This window comes from Pristis pectinata, chromosome 7, assembly GCF_009764475.1.
Source record: "Pristis pectinata isolate sPriPec2 chromosome 7, sPriPec2.1.pri, whole genome shotgun sequence".
Taxonomy (NCBI): Eukaryota; Metazoa; Chordata; class Chondrichthyes; order Rhinopristiformes; family Pristidae; genus Pristis; species Pristis pectinata.
In genome coordinates, this window is record NC_067411.1 from 55,533,173 (window position 1) to 55,554,828 (window position 21,656).

At 42.2% G+C, this 21,656-nt stretch overlaps 1 protein-coding gene across 1 annotated transcript in view; it reads right to left on the reverse strand.

The window, feature by feature from the left end:
* Positions 1-21,656, reverse strand: part of LOC127572382 (methylcytosine dioxygenase TET3-like) — a 126,508-nt gene that overhangs the window by 16,092 nt on the left and 88,760 nt on the right. Inside the window, 6 exon segments of the mRNA XM_052019574.1 lie at positions 1,355-1,706; positions 4,260-4,397; positions 11,620-11,709; positions 12,697-12,847; positions 18,280-18,488; positions 21,380-21,473. Of these exon segments, the coding sequence (XP_051875534.1) occupies positions 1,355-1,706; positions 4,260-4,397; positions 11,620-11,709; positions 12,697-12,847; positions 18,280-18,488; positions 21,380-21,473 (1,034 nt within the window).

The following is a 21,656-nucleotide window of genomic DNA, read 5'->3' on the forward strand; positions in this document are numbered from 1 at the left end:
ATTCTCCTGGATGTTTCCAGGATTGGAGCATTTCAGTTATAAGGAGAGACTGGATAACACCAAACTCCTGCAACAGGCTCTCTACTCCCTGCTCTCTCACGATAAGCAGGAAGATAGAGGGAGCAATTCAGGAATGTTCTCAAAACCTCGTTGAAGAAAATGTAACCTCCTCACCACCAACTTGAGGCACCAACTCCCATCAAAATGGAGGAGAAGCATTTGGATTTGCATGAAGAACCTTGAGTCTCTTCATTAGGAATGCAGAGAAACTCAGCGTAAAGGGTGGAAGAAGTGCATCACTTCTCAACCTACCCACTTATCAACAATCTCTAGCCCTCCCCCTCCCCTTGGCAGAGTGAGGCCCATTACCTTAGCCCTATCGACTACCTCAGAACCCACTGAACTGGTGGAGGGAAGTCATACTCAATCATGAGGGACTGCTGAAGAAAAGAAGAAGGTGAAGGATAAAAATAATAAATAAGACATGAATCTATCTCCAATCTACTGGTCACTTCCTAGTGATACCCATATAATGGTTTGCCAATGTCACCCAAATTTCCTCTCTATTCTAATCTAATGAATATCTACCATGGGATTTTGAGTCCATTTTGTTTGCCTAGGATTTCTATCTCCATATCAATTTTTATCTTTAATTATCTCTGTTTGGGAGGGGCATGTAACTTGTGTTTTCCCTTGTGTATCAGATGTGAAATTATTCAAAATATTTTTGTAATCTTGATCACTTTTACTTAGGGATGTGGGTTACATGCGAATGACAAGATGATCTGTTTTAGCCATGTTGGTTAAAGGATAAGCATCGGCCAGGATAGTGTCATGGTACTTTTTTTATATTCATCCAAACAGTGGAGAGTTGTCACGTACCAATACTGTGTTCATTGCTTGAATCCATGATTTTTGATTTATTACTGAGTCTCTATCAATCTCCAATTCTGATCTCTATTTGATTTAAGATTCATCCTGTTCCTCCTACTTACAGCTCCCCTAAAACTTCTCCATTCTCTTTCAGAAGGAGTCATCACCAGTTGTGTCACTCAATCTCTCTTGGTCTTCATCCCATCCTTTGTTCTCTCTGCTCCTTCCTCCTCCTCTTCAACTTAATATTAGTTCTATTTCTAAAGTTTCCCAGTTCTGATTGTCATAACTTGAAACATTAGCTCTGTTTCTACCTCCACGAACATCACCTCATCTGCTGATATTTTGAGCATTTCCTGGTTTTGCTCTAAGCAAACATCTAGCTGCTATGTGGGGGACGTAGGCAATTGATGTTTAAAATACTGATCTGGCAAATGTTGAGAGTTGCTGAAAGCTCAAGCATTGGTTTTACCTAACTTACTTGGCACCTGCTGTTTGGAAGCTGTGTTCTCTGAGCTGGCCTGATTTGATCGTGCTGTAGTTGAATGCCCCTTCTCGGCTTTTGCAGTGCTGTTCTCCTGATTCAAGGGCCGCCCAGCCTTCCTGGATTCCTTCTTCTGCCGCCCAGACTTGACTGGACGAGCCAACATTCTCACCACACGGCGGAAAGAGGTCAACACCTGAATAGCACCTTGTTTGATCTTTTCTTCTTGACCTTCCACACTTCCAAACTCATCAGTAGAAGAAATTTTGTACAAAGGCAGCACGTGGAGCTGTTCATCATCTGGAATTTGGCCAATAACTCGATTGTCCTCTTTGGTAAGTGTGCAAACCTAGGTGAAAAACAGAATTCATTAAATGTGTATTTTGCAATAAATTAGCTGAACTGAAATCATGCAAGGCACAGATATAAAAAGAATCTGAGACTTGCAATGGAAAAGTCTGGCCAGGAAGAGTCTGCCTTACCTACCAATTCTGCCCCAACAACTTATATTGCAGCCTTTATGAGCAACACAAGGTAGAGGCTACACAACAAGGAACGTTGAAGGATTTACATTTTTTTCACAAGTTGGATCCAAATTAGCTTGTACAATTTAGAGAGCGCTCTGATGAAATGATAACAACACAGCAACAATTAGATAGCACTACTCTGGTAGAAGGTGCAGCATTTGTTATCTTCCTCATAACACCACTGGCAGGCAGTAGAAAAGAATCCTGGAATAAAGACTCCGATTCTCAACTAGAAATTATTTACATCCTCTTTTACCATTCTTCCTCGTCCATTACATCAATAATGACTGGCATTCATAAAGCACTCTTAAATATAGCAAAACACTTCACAGGAGCTCTATCAGAGAAAATCTGACAGTGAGCCACATCAGACTTCTGAGGAATCATCAAACAGAAGTGTAGTAATGAACAGCTTGGAGGAGGAAAGAAGTTTAAAGGGTTTTAGGGAGGAAATTTCAGAGCTTAAAACATAATTATCAATGGTGGAGCAACTGAATTGAAGAATGATCTAACTGGAGGAGCAGAGTTATCTTAGAGTGAGAGTGGGCTGGAGACATTGTTTAATTGGGAGCCGTGATGGTTAGCAACAACAGGGGACTTGATATGAATTAGAGCTCAAGTAGGATGAGGGACACCAGCCAGGAATGTGTCGTATGATCAGATTAAGATGTCAAGTTTAATCAACTGCAAGGACAGGATTCCAGTAGCTGAGCTGAGGTGTGGTGGAATTCAGCAACATGACAGAAGTACAGATTGGCTATCCTAACAATGAAATGGATACACGGTTCCACTGGTTCAGTTTCACACAGATGCCAGGCAATGGGACAGAGTCTGTGGCTAAGGAATGAGGACAATGGTTCTGGATAGCCCAATACTGAGTTGGACAATATTTCTGCTAATACACTATAATGAGGGTACTTAAAGTGGGGCATGTCTTTGAAGACCCAGGCATGTGTAGAGGCGCAGGTGTGTGGAAAGGCGGGGCCGTGTGGAGAGACTGGACTGGGGCATTGTGTCTGGAGTGATGCAGATATCTGGATTGCTGTATGTATTTCACTTGGTACAGAAGGCTGTACAGGTGCAGATGTTTGGATTGCAGCCTGTGTTTAGACAGATCCCAGTGTTTAGGTAGGTGCAGGTGTTTGGACTGATGCCGGTGTTTAGTTTCATCCAGTTGTCTGGATGGTGCAAATGTTTCGGTTGGTAGGGGTGTTCTTACAAGTTTTAGGGTTGATAAAGTTGTTTGTGTTGGTGCAGAGGACTGGTTTGTTACTGATGGTATTTGTATTGTGTTTTGTGTAGGTGTTTTGGTTCTTGCAGGATATTTGGAGCGGTGCCAGTCATTGCCCTGGTGCAGGTATTTGTGTTTATTATAGGTGCTTGGGCTGGTGTAGGTATTTGCATTTCTTTCAGTGCTTGCATTGGTGGACTAGATGTTTTTAATTGATGCAAGTGCCAGGATTGGTGCAGGTAATTGTGCTGACATGGATAATTAGTTTGTTGTTGGTGACTCTGTTGGGGCAGGAGATTATGTCCATTCCAGTACTTGATTGGTGTGGCTGTTCTGGTTGCTGCAGGATGTTTGGAGTGGTACTGGTTTTTGGATGGTGCAGGTGTTTGGGTTGATGCTGGAATTGGGACTGGCGCAGGTGTTTGAAATGGCCGAGTCCATGCTACCATCAAGCACCCATTCACACTAATCCCACACACACCCATTTATTCTCCCCACATTCCCGTCAAATCCCCAAGTATCTACCACCCACTTACACACTAGGGGCAAATTACAGCAGCCAATTAACCTACCACCCTGCTCATTTTGGGATTTGGGAGGGAATTGAAGCACTGGAGGAAACCCCTGCAGTCACAGGAAGAATGTGCAAACTTCAAACAAACAGTACCAGAGGTCAGGATTGAACCCCCGTCATTGTGCCACTCAAACAAGCATTTGGTTTGAAACTGATGCTGGTATTTATCATGCAGAGGTGTTGGTGCCAGTGCTGGTTGGTGAATGTGTTGGTGTCAGGGAAGGTGCTGGTGTCACTAAAGGTATTTAACATGGTACAAGATGTGAATGAGTGCCAGTGTTTGAATTTCATGTTGTGGACAATTGAGTGCTTAGGGCTGGGTGAAGTTTGATGTGGATGCAATTGTGGGCAATTGTGTGCTGTGCTGATGATTAAGTCATGGAAAGATGACCGAATTGGATCTTGGTGATTCATCTCTCTTCATTCAATAATGATGTAGCTGATTGGTTTCATAAAAGTTCAGGTTACATGAAGATAAATTTAATGTGTCAGATTTGATTAAGAGCCAATGAGTTGCATGCGAACATTGTAGAAAGTCTACTACTGGCAGAAAGGAAAATTAGTACATACCACTGTGCTACCATTCTGCATGTTGTGCAAATCTCTGTGAGCATGGGCACAAAAATCAACACAAGCAGTCACTCCTGAGAATGGATGGCCCTCTGCCTGGCCAAGGCGACAATCTGGTGCTCTCTGTTCAAATTCAACCTACAGATAAAAAGTCAAGCATTATTCATTGGCAATTAAATGCTCTCATATAGAGTGCAACTGTCCCATCATAGTACCCTTCTTTGTAATTCTCCATGGCCTTTTCGGCTGTTTCTCTCACATCTTGTATCAGCAGTCTGTGGCACAAGATGTGGAAGGGTGAAAGTGATTTTCATCACAGCCTGGGAGTGAATATGTTCTTATTTCAGAAAAAAGACAAGTTTGTTTTCATTGGTCTGGCCACAGTTTTCTATAAATGCACAAATCTGAACTCACTGGATTATGAGCCAATTAGAACACAACTGCAATTACATTGCAGAGCCCTTCATTAAACTGGGAATGAGTTGCTAATACACCCAGAATCCTGAAGCCTCTAGTCAGATAATGTGCCTCTGCTTCTTGGCTCAGCAGATTTGATATGGCTCCTTCACCAACAGCAGATGAAATCAGTAATCACCAGGAACTATGAAAATAAAATTAGATCATGAATATCATCAGAATTCTCCTGGCAGCAGCAGAAGGTAATGAATAAGATATAAAATTAATTCAATTCATCTGTGGTCTGAGACTGGATAGGTTTAATATGATGAGCATTTTGAGCAATTAGGTATTTTCTGTACTATAACATAGATTGATCCGATCCAGATAACCAGTGCTTTCCTAAGCTACATTTCCACCCTTTTTTGTGGCGTGGAAAAGTGAATAAAATTAACTGGACAGAGACCTTATTAACCTAGGAAAATAACCTGGAAGTCAAGTTACAACTTTATTGTGGGATTTCCAGAAACACAAGTTGACCACGGATGAGAAGAGTAAATCACTGATGATAATAATGGTCAGATCTGGAAACACTGAAAATTGCCTGACCAGAAAAGACAGCATAGCATTCCTTCCTTGTTGAGCTCATTGAACATGCAGGGAAATGAAAATCTGCTCTCAACTGAACCTTCAAAGTCGAATGTGTAATATTGGAAGAGAAGTGACCACAGCTCTTCTTCCATAATCGTCCAGCTGGGCCCCATTCTTTTCTATCCGTTTGCAGCCTGTGATGGCTTGTGCTTTCTGCACCAGCACTGCCCCCTAGGGATCTATCTTTGTCCCCACCTGCCTCATTTTTCTCATTCACATTCCTGTGTTTTGGCGGCATCTGAAAATAAAGTATTACTTTTCACCCATACACCAATGACCCCACATCTACCTCACACCTCCTTTCAACCACTGCTCTCTTTGACTTGTCAGATTGTATGTTGTGCAAATCTCTGTGAGCATGGGCACAAAAATCAACACAAGCAGTCACTCCTGAGAATGGATGGCCCTCTGCCTGGCCAGGATGACAATCTGGTGCTCTCTGTTCAAATTCAACCTACAGATAAAAAGTATTATTCATTGGCAATTAAATGCTCTCATTTTGAGTGCAACTTTCCCCATCCAAGGATCTCTATTATGGGAAAAAGATTCTGAATTATCTACCTTATCTTATTCCTCTTATGAGACCTCTCTTGGGTTATCTCTCAGCCTTTCACTGTATGGGAAACAAACGTATCCTATCCAATCTATCCCCATAACTAAAGTCCTCAATTCCAGGCAATATCCTAATGAACCTCCTCTGCATTCTTCCCAGTGCAACCATATCTTTCTTGTAGTGTGGCAACCAGAACTCCACACAATACTCCAAGTACGGTCGAACAAGTATTTTGTAAAGTTGCAACATAACATTCCAACCTTAATATTCTAAGGCCCAACCTATGAAATTAAGCATATCATATGCCTTCTTCACCACCCTATCTGCCTATATTGCCACTTTCATGGAACTATGGATTTGAACCCTAAGGTCACTGTGTTCATCAACATTCTTTACCATTCACTGAATGCCCTAGTTTTCAGTTTCAATACACTTAAAACAAAGTGGGAGATATGCATGAAGAATGAATTCAGGGACCTAATGCCTATACATTGCTTGCTGTCCTAGCAGATTGGTGGTTATGTGGATTTACCCTCAAGTAACAGGCTGCATCCAGTCTCACACATCAGGTTCTTATACCAGCCTCTCCCATAACTGGGGAACTTTCTCTGTTCACTGACCTATGACCCTCTTGGTTAGCTGACCATGAGACCTTCCAGGTTTTCGATTCCAAATTGGCACACATAGAGCCACAATACTGTGGCACACAAGAAGCCCTAGGGAACTAAGCTTTTCAACTTTGAGTTTGCATCAATGTACCCAGAGCCCTGATAATTTTCATAAGTTATTAGCAACTCAGTCAAATCTGGAAAATTTGCAGGTATGATCTGTATAAGTGACTTCTCATGGTTCTAAATACTATAAATTCCACTAGGCATTCTAGCTACCAAACAGACCTGGAAACAAGGTTTAACAATGAATGCATTCCATGAGGTCTTTACTCACATGGCTTTAATGGAACCATGTTTCATTGGCTCCTCTTGTATCAGTAATATCATTGACTGCAGGACACTATGTGAATCTTTTAATATTACAATTGAAATTACTCTCATTCTATGCTCCTGGCACAAACCACAAAGGGATTGTATGGAACTCTGCAACTACACAGGCCCATGCAGGCTTAGTCTGGTGCATAATGTTAAAGCAGAGGCAGTCGATCCTGTTTACAGTTCAAGTAGGAATGAGAAGGAACAACAGAAACAGATGGCAGGAAAGGTCATTTAATAATTATAGAGTTGTCATAAACTGATAAGTCCATATTCCCAGGCATCTTGGCTGGAAGTGGCTCCTGTACATCTTTACCTTCCTTCTCCATGTGTCATTTGCACTTGTCTCTGAAGTCCATGTGTATGCATCTGTTGACTGTGAGGCTGTGCAGTATTCCGAGTACGATCATAAATTGAAAACACTGCTACAATAGCGCAAACATGTTCTTCTTATAGCGTCAACTTGGTCATTAACTAAGATCCTTCTTCAACCTCATGAAAATGCAGCACAGGTTAAAATGGCAGTAGTTGACAGCAACACCACCACTTTAATCGCACTGTCTTCCTGCTGGTTGCAATGTTTACCTGCTCTCTTCAACAGGCAGGCAGGAAGGTCATTTCCTTTAGGACCTTCCTTTAAATATGCAGACTGGGCATGACCTCAAATTTAACTCAAAATCTATGTGATGATGAACCACGGTAGAAAATGGATCTGAGTCAGATGTTGTTCAGAAGCAATAAACGAGATGCTGAAGGAACTCAACGGGCCAGGCAGCATCCATGGAGGGAAATGGACAGTGAGTATTTCGGGTTGAGAACCTTCATCTGGACTGAAAGAGAGTGGAGGTAGCCAGTATAAAGAGGTGAGGGGAAGGGGTGGAGCAAGAAATAGGCACAGAATGCCGGGATATCAACCTTGTGTAGGCAGAAGGGACTAGTTTAGTTAGGTGTTTAATTACTAGTTTAATTAGTTTGGCACAATATTGTGGGCAGAAGGGACTGTTCCTGTGCTGCACTGTTCTATATTCTAAGAGCTGGCAAGCGACAGGTAGATCCAGGTGAGGAGGGGTGATAGGCAGACAGAGGAGGAAAGAGCGGAAATAGCGACAAGAGGCTGGGAAGTGATAGGTGGAGGCAAAAAAGGGGCTGCAGGTGGAATCTGATTGGAAAGGAAGGTGGAGCATGGTCTTGGTTTATTATTGTCACTCGTACCGAGGTACAGTGAAAAGCTTGTCTTACAAACAGATCGTACAGGTCAATTCATTACACAGTGCAGTTACATTGAGTTAGTACAGAGTGCATTGATGTAGTACAGGTAAAAACAATAACAGTACGGAGTAAAGTGTCACAGCTACAGAGAAAGTGCAGTGCAATAAGGTGCACTTTCAAAGGGGACAAACCAATTTAGCCTCCTGAGGAAGTAGAGGCGCTGGTGAGCTTTCTTGGCCGTGGCATCTACGTGACTTGACCAGGACAGGCTGTTGGTGATGTTCACTCCCAGGAACTTGAAGGTCTCAACCCTCTCGACCTCAGCACCATTGATGTAGACAGGTGCATGTACACCGCCCCTTTCCTGAAGTCAATGACCAGCTCTTTTGTTTTGTTGACATTGAGAGAAAGGTTGTTGTCATGACACCATTCCACTAAGCTCTCTATCTCCTTCCTGTACTCCGACTCATCGCTGTTTGAGATACAGCCTACAACGGTGGTATCATCTGCAAACTTGTAGATGGAGTTAGAGCAGAATCTGGCCACACAGTCATGAGTGTATAGGGAGTAGAGGGCTGAGGACGCAGCCTTGTGGGCACCAGTGTTGAGAATAATCATGCCAGAGGTATTGCTGCCTATCCTCACTGATTGCTGTCTGGAACCAGGAGGTGGGGCGGGCAGATGGGAACAGTAGGGGGAGGGAACAGTGGGAGGAGTGTGGCGTGATGGGCAGATGGAGTGGGTGGAGGAAGGGAAAGAAAAAGGGTGATGGAAGGGCTGGGGTGGGTGTAGGAGGGACTGGGTAGATCAGGAGGAGGTAAAAAAGGGACAGAGGAGGAGCAGTTTACCTGAAGTTGGAGAATTCAATGTTCAGAAAGTCATTTTGGGCAAGAGGAGGGACTGGAGCCCACCCTCCTCCCCAGCCACTGCATCTCACATGTGAACCTTCTCTGAGGAAGACTTCCCTGCATCTCCCCCGACCAAATTACCCTCCTGACTTCCCTCATATCCACCTACCTGACACCTGGATCGCCAGCGGCAGCACCTTGTCAATCAAAATCTCATTCTGACCATCCAGTACTTCCTGTCTGGCATGCACAGGTGAAAGATGGGTCAGGTGTGAAAATATCCAGAGTCTCAAGTCACAGATGGTCCAAGTTTCCCAACCTGAGCTCAGCCCCCACATCCCCAGAATCAGAATCAGGTTTATTATCACTGACATATGTCGTGAAATTTGTTGTATTGTGGCAGCAGTACAGTGCAAGACATAGAGACATAAAAATTACTGTAAGTTACAAAATTAAATAAATAGCGCAGAAGTGTTCACGGACCATTCAGAAATCTGACGGCAGAGGGGAAGAAGCTATTCCTGAAAGGTTGAGTGTAGGTCTTCAGGCTCCTGTACCTCCTCCCCGATGGTAGTAACGTGAAGAGAGCATGTCCCAGGTGGTGAGGGTCTTAATGATGGATACCGCCTCACCTGAACTGAACTCAACCGAAACTGGGCTGTTACCTCTTCTGTGTTGGTGTCTGAAGGCAATGTATTCATGTCAAGCATCAATCTTCCAATTTGTTTTCTCCCGGAAAGATGATGCCATACTCAATGATTGCACCACTAATAATTTTGAGGTTGGATAAACAGCATCTATGGCACTCATGGATCCCAGGTTGAAACTGATCTTGGACCGATGCTTAATGGCAATGTGCATACAAACTACTGTGCTTCAAGTTTTGGAGAAGCTGCAAAATTGGTGCCTCTTATATCTGTCAATCTTGCCATGGTGTCTTTGTCACATTTGGCTGTGCTTGAATGAATCTTTACTCATATCCACAATGCTGCCAGCAGGTGACAGGAAGGACAAGAGTTCTATGTGAGAGTCACCATTACTGCTAAAGCACCTCCAGATGAGGTGCAGAAGGAAATGACCAAACTCTGGGAATCTGGGAATAAATTGAGAGTATTCAGAAGCACAGTTCCTCACAAGAGCCCTGTGCATTCTTCTTGTGCTCCTGGTCAGCACCTCCACTGCCTTTCTTGATCTTTCTTATCCAGATACAACACTGTAGCAATGACTACAGCATTAAATCTTCTTTGCACTCTCTGTCCTGTCACCACCTCGCCAACATTAGCTAATGAGTATTTCATAGCTGAAACATTTGACTCCTTGACGACCACTGATTTGTGATAAAGTAGAAGGTGAAACATGTGGAGTTGACAACCCACATCATGATACGGCTAATGCCAGGCTAATCCAATGTGGGTTCCAAACATCACATGCAATTTGCACAGGCAACTTTACATGAGAGACACGGTAGTTTTTAAAGTGTCTTGGCTGACTTGGATTCCAGCTGATTCACAAAAAAGGTTACCAACTTGGCAAAGTTAGCACACACCCAGATATTGAGTTAAGGCAACGTTGCCTTCCACAACAGAGGACAGCGAGGGTCTTCATAACATTATGGCAAAAGATCCCAGCTCCTCCAATTTGAATGTGAAGCCAATCATGGGCGAACCACTGTAGAAAATCCAGCTATAATATTCTTCACAGCAGAGTCATAAGGATATCCTGTGGCTGAGGAAAATGTAAAATGCACAAGCTCATGAACTTTCTCTTGAAAACACTGAACATCCAGTTGGGGCAAAGGGAAGACTGATCAAATTTGCCCAATAGAGCTCAGTGTATGTACAGGACGTGTACTGTAGGGTGCCAGGTTCCACCAGGAATCCAATGAGATGTGAGACATGAAACATGCACCTTTCTCACAGGCTCCTCCACATTAATCCACAGTTAGCTGATGATAAACAGTATAAATTGATGCATCAAACGGTACTCACTTGGATGACAAAAAGACAAAACAAAATATCCTTTTCAGATTTGTGGATCTTATATCCTGTTCTGAAATAAGTCCTTTGGTCCAGAGGGCTTATTTCAGAAGATTAGGCAATTCAGCCCCTCTAGCCTGTTCTGTCATTCATGTACTGCATCTCCATACATTTGACTTGGTTCCATTTCCCTTAATGACATTTCTCAACCAAAATCTATCAATCTGCCTTGCAATTTTCTTTCAACTACGACAGCATTCTTGGTGAGAGTTCCATTGTCTTGTGTGTGAAGAGGAGCTTCTGACAACACTTTTGACCTGCCGGTCTCCAACTTTAACTATGAGTTTTTTTCTTTAAACCCTTAAACAAAATCAAGTATGCATGAGTTAATTCAGTCTCCAGGCAATTGTGTAAAATAGACAATATCCATTCAGTCACCTATTATCTAATAAATTCAGGACAGCTACATAATGGATGGCTCAATTGATATTGTCCATTTTACACTATCGTCATGTAAATTAATCCCTACATTCCAAATAAAAGATATTCCTAATAGAGTTCTCTTATATCAATGATTTTGTCAACCATCTGCCTTCCTTGAAATAGCATTATAAAATAAACCTTTTGAGATGCCATGTCAACATCATGTCCTTCCATTAGTGTTCCTGTTAATTCAGTATTGGTATGTTTACCTTATTATCCGAAAAGGTTTCGTGCATATAAAATTAAACAACCACTCACTTGATTATTGAATGCATCTGGGGCAAGCTTCTTGTAAATAGGTGCCAATAAACTAGCTAGGTTTTGCAGATTTGCCTCCAGCTTCTCCTCCTGAAAGGAAAGGCGACAAATTAAGCCACTAGAAGATTCAAAGGTCACCACTTCAGGGAAATATAGCACTTTCATGGGGAAGCAGCCCAAGATTTTTGGGTGAAGAATTATGACGGATACTTCTCATTTGCTAAGAAGTGCATCATACAACAAATTACACCATTAAATTGCTCTTTTTATTTCATGATTGGAGAATTAAAAACTGATTAACAAATCTAGCAACGTACTTTCCATAATCATAACTATCTTTATACCAGCCAGTAAGATGGTCATAAGACAAGAGGGTTTTGCAGATTGCATTAACGAGCAGAAAAGAATCACCTCAGCCACTGGAGGTGGAGCTGTGTTCCCACCCACTAGGACTCTCTGGAGTAGGCTTCAACCACCATAACTTCAAACTAGTTTTTAAAGAAACATCAAACTGGACTCAGAGTTGATCTATACCATGAAGCTTTGAATGTTCTCCCTCAGCGCGTTGTCTGCTCAGCAGTGCAAACTATGGGCAATTAACACATACTTTTTTCAACCCCATAAAACTGTGTTCATCACTTCCTGTAACACTCTGCTGGTGGGCAAGGCTGTGTGCCTGCATCAACAAGAGCAGAATTCACCAAAATTCTGGTCTCCATGGGTCACTAGCAGAAGAAGCCCTACAAAAGGGGCAGGCACAGTAGTGTAGCGGTTAGCATAACACCATTACAGCACCAGCAACCCGGATTCAATTCTAGCCACTGTCTGTAAGGAGTTTGTACAGTCTCCCCGTGTCTGCATGGGTTTCCTCCGGGTGCTCCGGTCTCCTCCCACATTCCAAAGACGTATGGGTTAGAAAGTTGTGGGCATGCTATGTTGGTGCTGGAAGCGTGGCAACACTTGTGGGCTGCCCCCAGAACACTCTACGCAAAAGATGTGTTTCGATGTGCATGTGACTAATAAAGATATCTTAAAATGATCAACTGTGGTGAAGAAGCACACCTAGTGACCACCCACCTCTTTGGGATCATCGCCAAGTAGCTTGAATTTCCTGGGGGCTTTACTCCTAGCAAACTTACACCCGTTATAGTACATACTCCAGGAGCAGCCGAAGGAAAACGAGGCTCCACAAGTGTCTTGATTCAGCCCTTGACAAGCACACGTTCGTCTGCGTGGAAAGGTCAGTGTTAGTCTTGTTGCTTTTGCATACGGCATTATCATTTGAAATGCTAACATAACATACCAACATGAATATATATTCTGACCCTTTGACTGGCATCCAGTCAACATCCTGTAATTCATATCCAACAACATGGGGTGGCATGGTAGCGTAGTGGTTAGCGCGACGCTATTACAGCGCCAGCGATAGGGGTTCGATTCCCGTCGCTGTCTGTAAGGAGTTTGTACGTTCTCCCGTGTCTGCGTGGGTTTCCTCCGGGTGCTCCGGTTTCCTCCCACATTGCAAAGACGTACGGGTAGGTTAATTTGGGTTTAAAATGAGCGGTGCGGACTCTTTGAGCCGGAAGGGCCTGTTACCACGCTGTAAATAAAATTTAAAAAAAAAATTTGTGAGCGCACTTCATCACATGAACTAGACCACCTTCTCCTTTCACTGAACACACCAACCCATAGGGGAGCACTTCACTGTCATTCAGATGAGACACATGCCCACCTTCTCATGGCTACTAGGGATGGATTATTAATAGCAGCCTTGCTAACATCACACACATCTCAGAATGAATAATAAGAAAATGACTGAATTTGAACACAGGTGACCATTTGCTGGATGTGCCTAAAACTTGTGGAGTTTGACTGAGACCTTGGGTTTCGATGTTTTTCAAACGGATTCCACAACCTAGGAGCTTCAAACACCCATATCATCAGCAGCAGCACTTGCAGTCCAGCCGCTGCTTTTTCTACCTTATGGTTCATGCTGAAAACTTGCAAGTTGCACTGTGTTCTGGCCATAATAGTCGAGAAAAATCACATGCCCTGTTTGTTGAGTAAGAGGCCGTCCCTCTCAGGACATGTGTTGAAAAGTTAATTTCATTTTCGATGCAATCTCAGGCCATAGGAGGCTATCCAAACATCACAGTTTTCATTACAAGTACAAGATGCTGGCTCAGCACTTCAAGCAGCAACTAAGTTGGATCCCTAAAAGACTGCAGTAAGTTCATAATGTGATCTTTGTTTATCTTTTATCTTCCTCTCTGCTTCTGTGGCGTTGTATCATTCAGTGTTTGTCATTTTTTTTGAGAAAAGTTGGTAATAATATTCTTAAAGAAAGAACTTGCATCCCTGCAAATTCCCTCTCATCCTTAGGATGTTCCAGCATGATGTAGCCCCAAGGATATCTTTTTAAAGTACATTCATTGTGGCTGTTTTTGCTTCCTTTATTCATTTCAAGGATCTGGGCATCACTGACAAGGCTGGCAGTTACTGCCCATCACTAATGCTCCTGAGTAGAGGGGCCCTTCTTGTATCACTACAGCCTTTATGGTAAAGGTACTCCCATAGTTGTTGGCTAAATGTAGCTGACAATTTGTCCATACCAAGACTCTATACATACTGAACGAGATAAATGAGCAGATAGTTTTGGTTTGGTGATAAATATATTGATCAGTACAAAGGAAAGGACTCTTTTGCCATTCTTTTAATAGTGGCACGTGATCGTTTAGCCAAATTTTAGTGAAGTGCTCTCCTGTGAGAGGAAGGGATAATGAGTTGTTGCTGGTGGTATACTTGTATGTTGGCCAAGGGTTGTATTGGGAGGGCCTTCTATAAACCCTACAGAGGAGTTTTATGTCCCATTGGACCTGTTTGTCAGGAACTTGCCTATGATTGTCAGTTAATTGCAGAATTGCAAGGTTGAGACCAGAATATAATCCTGAACACCTTGGACACCATGATATTGACAGCTTTATTTACAAGAAGTTAATCTACTTTCAAAATTTAAATTACAAGAATTGGAAGTTATTAACATTTTTACCTACAAGATTTACTATGAAAAAAAGTTATGTTTAAATTTCTATTCACTCAAACATCCTCAAATGTGTTTTTCTTTTCAAGAGATTTCAACACTGAAACTCTCCATGGCATGATCATAATTTTGGAGATACATGTTCCATGCTGTAATTGGGTATTAAGTAAACAAAGTGCAATAAAGGCTCCCTCTTCAAAATGATAAATTCAGCAAGATAATCTTTACCCTCTCAACATGGAGAGCTTTGTCTGCAGGGACATATTGTATCCATATATATCTCGAGGCCATGTGACCCCTAAATTTAAAAGACAACCAGTTTACTTCAGGAAATCTCCCTGGTTAAATTGCAATCCGAGTTCCAAGTGGGAAGGAGACCTTGATGGTCTGCTCCCATCAGTACTGGAGAGATGGAGTGCCTATCAGACCAATAATTCAACCCAGCATTCTCTGGTTAAGTTTACTGAGGGCCAAGACTGCCTGGAACAGGCCTGGATTTATCCTGCAACCGTATAATTCCCTGAAATGTAAAAGATGAGAAAGAAATCCATCTAGAGGGATCCCAAGGGAGTTTTAATAGGAAAATTACTGAGCATTGTTTCTTTGGGTCTTTCCACCACAGCTCAACAGCCTCTGTTGCTCTTATAAGGGCTCAAGCCTCCCTTCTGATTAACAAAGTGACTCTGCCCTTAAAATTTGGGGAGCTGACAGGTAGGGGGAGGGACCATGTCCTCAGGCACTGATGGAAAGACGTGAAAATTCCAGCCCTCACAGTTTATCATTTTTTGAAGCACATCAGGGAGGGAGTGTACATTGTTGTTGATTGTGGATCAGATCAGTGCTGAATCTTAATTATTGTCTTTTTTTGTTTAAAAGGGGCATGTATTTACACACATAAACTGCCAGCTCTTAATCATTTGACTGCTCCATTCATTGATGCCATCCAACACATCTGACTGTAGCATAGTCCTACAACTTGCATGATATATACAGGATTGTCCAAGAAAGAGTCTTTGCATCATATTCAAACCAAAGGTTCCTTTACCCCACCCAGAAACCTCAGAGTCAAAAAATGGTGCCTAATTGACAACAGTCATCTTAAGTGAATCTGTGACAGGAGGCAAGAATCAGCACACTTTCCTGATAGGTACCTTTCAATCAATCTAACTCAAGATCTTGTACACTAATCCTGAATTAGCTTTGATTTGCCCTTGAAATCTAGTTCACTGAAAGGGCAAAGGATTCCCACATTGCATTTTCTTCAAGAGGTGGGAGAACACAGCAGGAGTGGACAAAAGGTTGGGAGATAGGGAAATTCAGGGGACGAATGAGAAAAAGATTTGAAAATTAATTGTATGGGGGAAGGATGAGCAATCGCAGCAAGATGGAAATAAAATGAGAAGAGTTGGAAGGAATGATATGGAGAAGGATATGAAAGTGAAGAGGAATAAAAGACTGGGAAGTAATGAGAGAAGAAAGTTGATGGGGGAAGGAGAGACAGGAGAGGATGATCATAAAAGATGAAGGAAGGAGCTAAAAGATTTGACTTTTTGTAATACAGGATTTAGGATTCCCACACCTGAGTACACTTGGTGCTTGTCCCCAGCTCCAGATCCCCTGTTTCTTGGGATATATGTTCTACTCGTGGTCTTGAAGCAGAAATTTGTGATGTGGCTGCATACTGAGAATTCAGCAGCATACAACTTTTGGGTTATTAATACTATTGGCTGTCATTCGGTTGTAAGGAGACTGCCACCAGATTTATCAGTTCAAAGCTCTATGACAGGAACACCCAAGTTGTAACATGTTTGCCTTGCATATGTTACTTCCAGTCTCCTGTAAAACATAACATTGTGTTCACTTTTGTTGAGATAAAACACCTGTTGTTTCTGCCTGTTCTTCCAGTGCTGGAGGCAACTACCACATCAGAAGAGACTACACTCAACAAAAAAAAATTGGTGAAAATATCTTTGCAGAGTCTCAGCGGCTCAGTGAATTTTGCAGATTGATCCTTCCAAAAAGTGTACTCAGGTGTGGGAATCCTAAATCCTGTATTACAAAAAGTCAAATCTTTTAGCCCCTTCCTTCATCTTTTATGATCCTCCTCTCCTGTCTCTCCTTCCCCCATCAACTTATTACTTCCCACTCTATTATTCCTCTTCACTTTCATATCCTTCCTTCTCACTCTTCTCATTTTATTTCCATCTTGCTGCGATTGCTCATCCTTCCCCCCATACAATTAATTTTCAAATCTTCTTCTCATTCGTCCCCTGAATTTCCCTATCTCCCAACCTTTTGTCCACTCCTGCTGTGTTCTCCCACCTCTTGAAGAAAATGCAATGTGGGAATCCTTTGCCCTTTCAGTGAACTAGATTTCAAGGGCAAATCAAAGCTAATTCAGGATTAGTGTACAAGATCTTGAGTTAGATTGATTGAAAGGTACCCATCAGGAAAGTGTGCTGATTCTTGCCTCCTGTCACAGATTCACTTAAGATGACTGTTGTCAATTAGGCACCATTTTTTGACTCTGAGGTTTCTAGGTGGGGTAAAGGCACCTTTGGTTTGAATATGATGCCAGGACTCTTTCTTGGACAATCCTGTATATATCATGCAAGTTGCAGGACTATGCTACAATCAGATGTGTTGGATGGCATCAATGAATGGAGCAGTCAAATGATTAAGAGCCAGCAGTTTATGTTCGGGGCGAGACAAGGGCCAAAGGTATGTTAGTTTTGACTACATTAATTGAAACTCATATGGATCCATGGCCTGTTGATTTTCCATCCCATTGTTACTGCTGACAGTGAATTACAGGAACTGCTATTATCTACAACATTAGGGGAAGTATTGAGCTTTGCATTGGGTGAGCCTTTATATAAAGATTGCCATCCATAGCATGTGTGGAAGGGGATGGATTCCACAAACTGGCAGTACCAGTGGGCACACTTTGGGAAACCAATGGAAGTTCTTGGACCACAATCCCACAATGCACCTTGTGGATATTCTTGCCCTCTGATGACTGGAGTATTTCTGCCATTGCAATATAAAATTTTATTCTTCCTTCTGTTATTGCATTGTGTTTATTGATACTGCACTTGCAGCTTGGAGCCTTGCCCAGAGACTCCATGGGTCCTGAAGTTGGAACCTATCTAGACCATGGCACCAGTCAACTAAGAGTGAGTGTTGTGACACAGTGGATCTTTACACTTTAAGCTTCAAAATCCTGCAGCAAATCAACTCCACAATTCTTGAAGTATATAACAAAGTGCTGTACACTTTATTTCTGTGTTGCACTTATTGAGGTGCTGAGGAATGGAGCCCATTCTATACATGGCACTCAGTGTCAGCATTCATCACACCCTGAACAGTCAAACAAAGCCTCCTCCATTCTTCTGTAACACCACAAGTCTCAGTACGACTGTTTTCCACAATGAAACCTGTATTTGACAGAACTCCTCATTCCACACTAGACCCGAACAGCCAACTGATGGAGTAATCATTCAGCTGATGTCCCAGAGGTAAAAGGCCAGCCACTTGGCTTCCCCTCCTGCTTTGACCCATTTACAATCAACATTGTATGGTGAAGATACACAAGTGACTGCAGAATGTTGTGTTCCTACTCTTCATTTAGTGCACATCTGCGGCTGGTCAAGGCGCCATGTCTCCTCAGGGTGTCCGTGAGCTCCACATACAGTCGGTCAGCAAGTGGCAAAGGGATTCCTTCCCACACCAGGATCAGGACAACAAGCACTGCAGTGTCACATGAATGACCGGCTCGCTCCCGGACCAGGCAGAGCAACTTCTCTTCAACACATCTTCGTCGAAGCACCTGTCAGCAGCAGAAAGGAACCATGACTGAATGTTCAACCCACCACATGCAAAGACACTAGTCTCATTTTTCCTTTGTTTAGAAGTATAAGATTCTAAGACCAGGAGACCATTCAGTCCTGTGAACCTGTCCCATGTTTTATTAGATCATTGCTGAATCGCATCTTAACTCCACCTATCCATCTTAATTTTAAGTTCTAATTTGAGTTTCAATAATCACTCCATTGCTTTTTCTCTAATGCTATTGGATCAATCCTTTTTGATGCTGGGCTATGTTTTCCATTAAATGTCTAACAGGTAAAGACAAAGAAATGTGGGGAAAAGTGGGAGAATTGTTTATTACAGTGGATTGATATGTGCTTTAACGTATTCCCTGAAATTCAATAACAAGTTTCAAAAGAAGATTAATAGATATTTGTAAGAGGATATTTGCAGTGGTTTGGGGAAAGAGGATGAATTGGATAGCATTTTGAAAAACCAGGATTGATGGGCTGAATGGCTCTTATGCTTTGTGAATCTGAGAGTTGATACCTCTTTCCTTTCTACAAATAGATTCAGTAAAGCACCTTGGAACTACACAAATTATTTCTCTTAATGCTATTTTGCCAACAAAATACATTTATTCACTGACAAAATTTTAGATGTAATGTCTGCTTTTGTATGAATAACACATTCCTTGAAAAAGACTATTAAAGTTTATTCAAGGTGAACACTGCTGTTAAATAGGAAGACTTTTACACTCATGGCTACGAGAGCCAGGGACTGGCTGGCTGAGCTGAGCTGTAACAGTGCATTCTCACATTTCTCTCAAAATCTACAAATCCAGAGGGCAATGGAATACTGTCATATGAATGAGTGCAATTTGATACTCCACAGGATTTGGACAAAGCAAAGCCTTTGGTTAGTACCAAGTCATTGGACTCAATATCCATCCCTTAACAACACATGACAGCAACCTCCAGGGACCCAACATTGGTGAAATTGTGGTTGGCAACAAGTTACTTCCAAGATGCCCCAACTCTCTTCAAGTTGTGCAGTAGTGGTACCTCGCTGTGATTCAATATTGAAATATGCAGAACAGTATTCGAATGATATTTGGTGAATAAGCTCACCACAAAACATTGGGACATCCATTCAACTGTGTCTTTTATGACTCTAAGTTACTGCCCAATAACTTCTCCAGCACTAAAAATTTCTACTTTCCCTTTTTCTTGTACTCAACCACTCAATCAGAATCCAATCCTTGTCCCCATCTCATTAACTCACTTTCAGTATGTGATCTCACATTGAATTCAAGAGTCTAACTAGTTCTGACTTTGTGCTGTTTGTGAAATAATTTTCAGTCCGGTTTAAGTGACACACGGTTAATAGAGACACAAAGTATTCGGGAGGGAGCACCAGACTTTTTAGATTGCTGGGTGACAGAGACGTCTACCCAAAAGCCCACAGGAAGTCTACAGGAAAGTGCAAGTGTAACATACAGGGAAATTATTGGAGAAGGTTTTTAGGGACAAGATCTACTCCCATCTCAAAAAACACAGACTTATTGGCAATAGTTAGCACGGCTTTGTGCAGGGGAGGTCATGTCTCACAAACGATGGATTTTTTTTATTTGAGGAGGTGATGAAGATGATTGATGGGGGCAGGGCAGTAGATATTGTATACCTGGACTTTCGTAAAGCATTGGACCGGGTCCCTTATGGCACATGGGATCCATGGAGACTTGGATTCAAAACTGGCTTGGCCATAGAAGACAGGGTAGTGGTGCTATTCTGACTGGAGGTTTGTGACTAGTGGTGTTCTGCTAGGATCAGTGCTAGGACCTCTGCTGTTTGTGAGATATACAAATGATTTGGATGAAGATGTAGGTGGACAATGACACAAAAGATTGGCAGAGTTATGGACAGTAAGGAAGGTTGTATCCTCCAGTTGGAAATGTGGGTAGAGAAGTAGCAAATGGAGTTTAATCCAGAGAAGTGTGAGGTTTTGCATGTTGAGAGGTCAAATGCAAGAGGAAAGTACAGTAAATGGCAGGACCCTTAGGAGCACTGATGTACAAAGGGATCTTGAGGTGAAAGTCCCAAGTTCCCTGAAAGTAGAAATGCAAGTAGATAGGATGGCAAAGGCAGCATATGGCCAGGGTGTCGAGCATTAAAGTCAGGAAGTCATGTTGCAGTTGTACAAAACTTTGGTTAGGCCACATTTGAAGTACCGTGTGCAGTTCTGGTCGCCACATTATAGTAGGGTCGTGGAGGCTTTGGAGCGGGTGCAGAAGAGATTCACTAGGATGTTGCTTTATTAGAGGGTATTAGCTACAAGGAGAGGTTGGACAAACTTGGAATGTTTTCTCTGGAGCATCTTAGGCTGAGGGGCGACCTGATAGAAATATATAAAATTATGAGAGGCATTGATAATGTAGATAGTCAAATCTTTTTTCCAGGGTGGATATGTCAAATACTAGAGGGCATAGCCTTAAGGTTAGAGGGGGAAAGTTTAAAAGGAGATGAGGCAAGTGTTGCTTTTTTATATATAAAACACAGCAAGTGGTAGGTGCCTGGAACACACTGTCAGGGTAAGTAGTGAAAGCAGATATGATAGCAAAGTTTAAGAAGCATTTAGAGAGGCACATTGAACAGGTAGGGAATGAAGGGATATAGACCATGTGCAGGAAGAAAGGATTAGTTTGGATTGGTATCATGGTTGGCACAGGAATCATTGGCTGATGGGCCTGTTTCTGTACTGTACAGTTTTATGTTCGATCCCACTTGCATGATATATTTGTCTTTTCCCAAAAATCCAGCTTGATTCGTTAATAACCAAATGCAAATCATATGTAATGGCCCATCTTTTTCAAATCTTGGAAATGGAGAAGAAGTAAAATGAAATACTCACCCATTTTGCAATAGGGCACCCTTGACTGCTTTTGCCCTCTTTGCCGGTATAAATAATTTTCTCGATTCTTATAGCACTGCCTTTCTTGCTAAACCTGGCAAGGGGCAAAAGCATTAATCTGATGATTAGTCTCAGTCGCAGGACTAGAAACAAACTTTTAAACAGAATGTAACATTTGATTTCTGATCTTCCTGAAGGCAATCCAGTGCAAGCATGAATTAAGAGTTTCAGGTACCAAATGGCACCCAATTCAGTCCATTTGACACACCATGTCAAA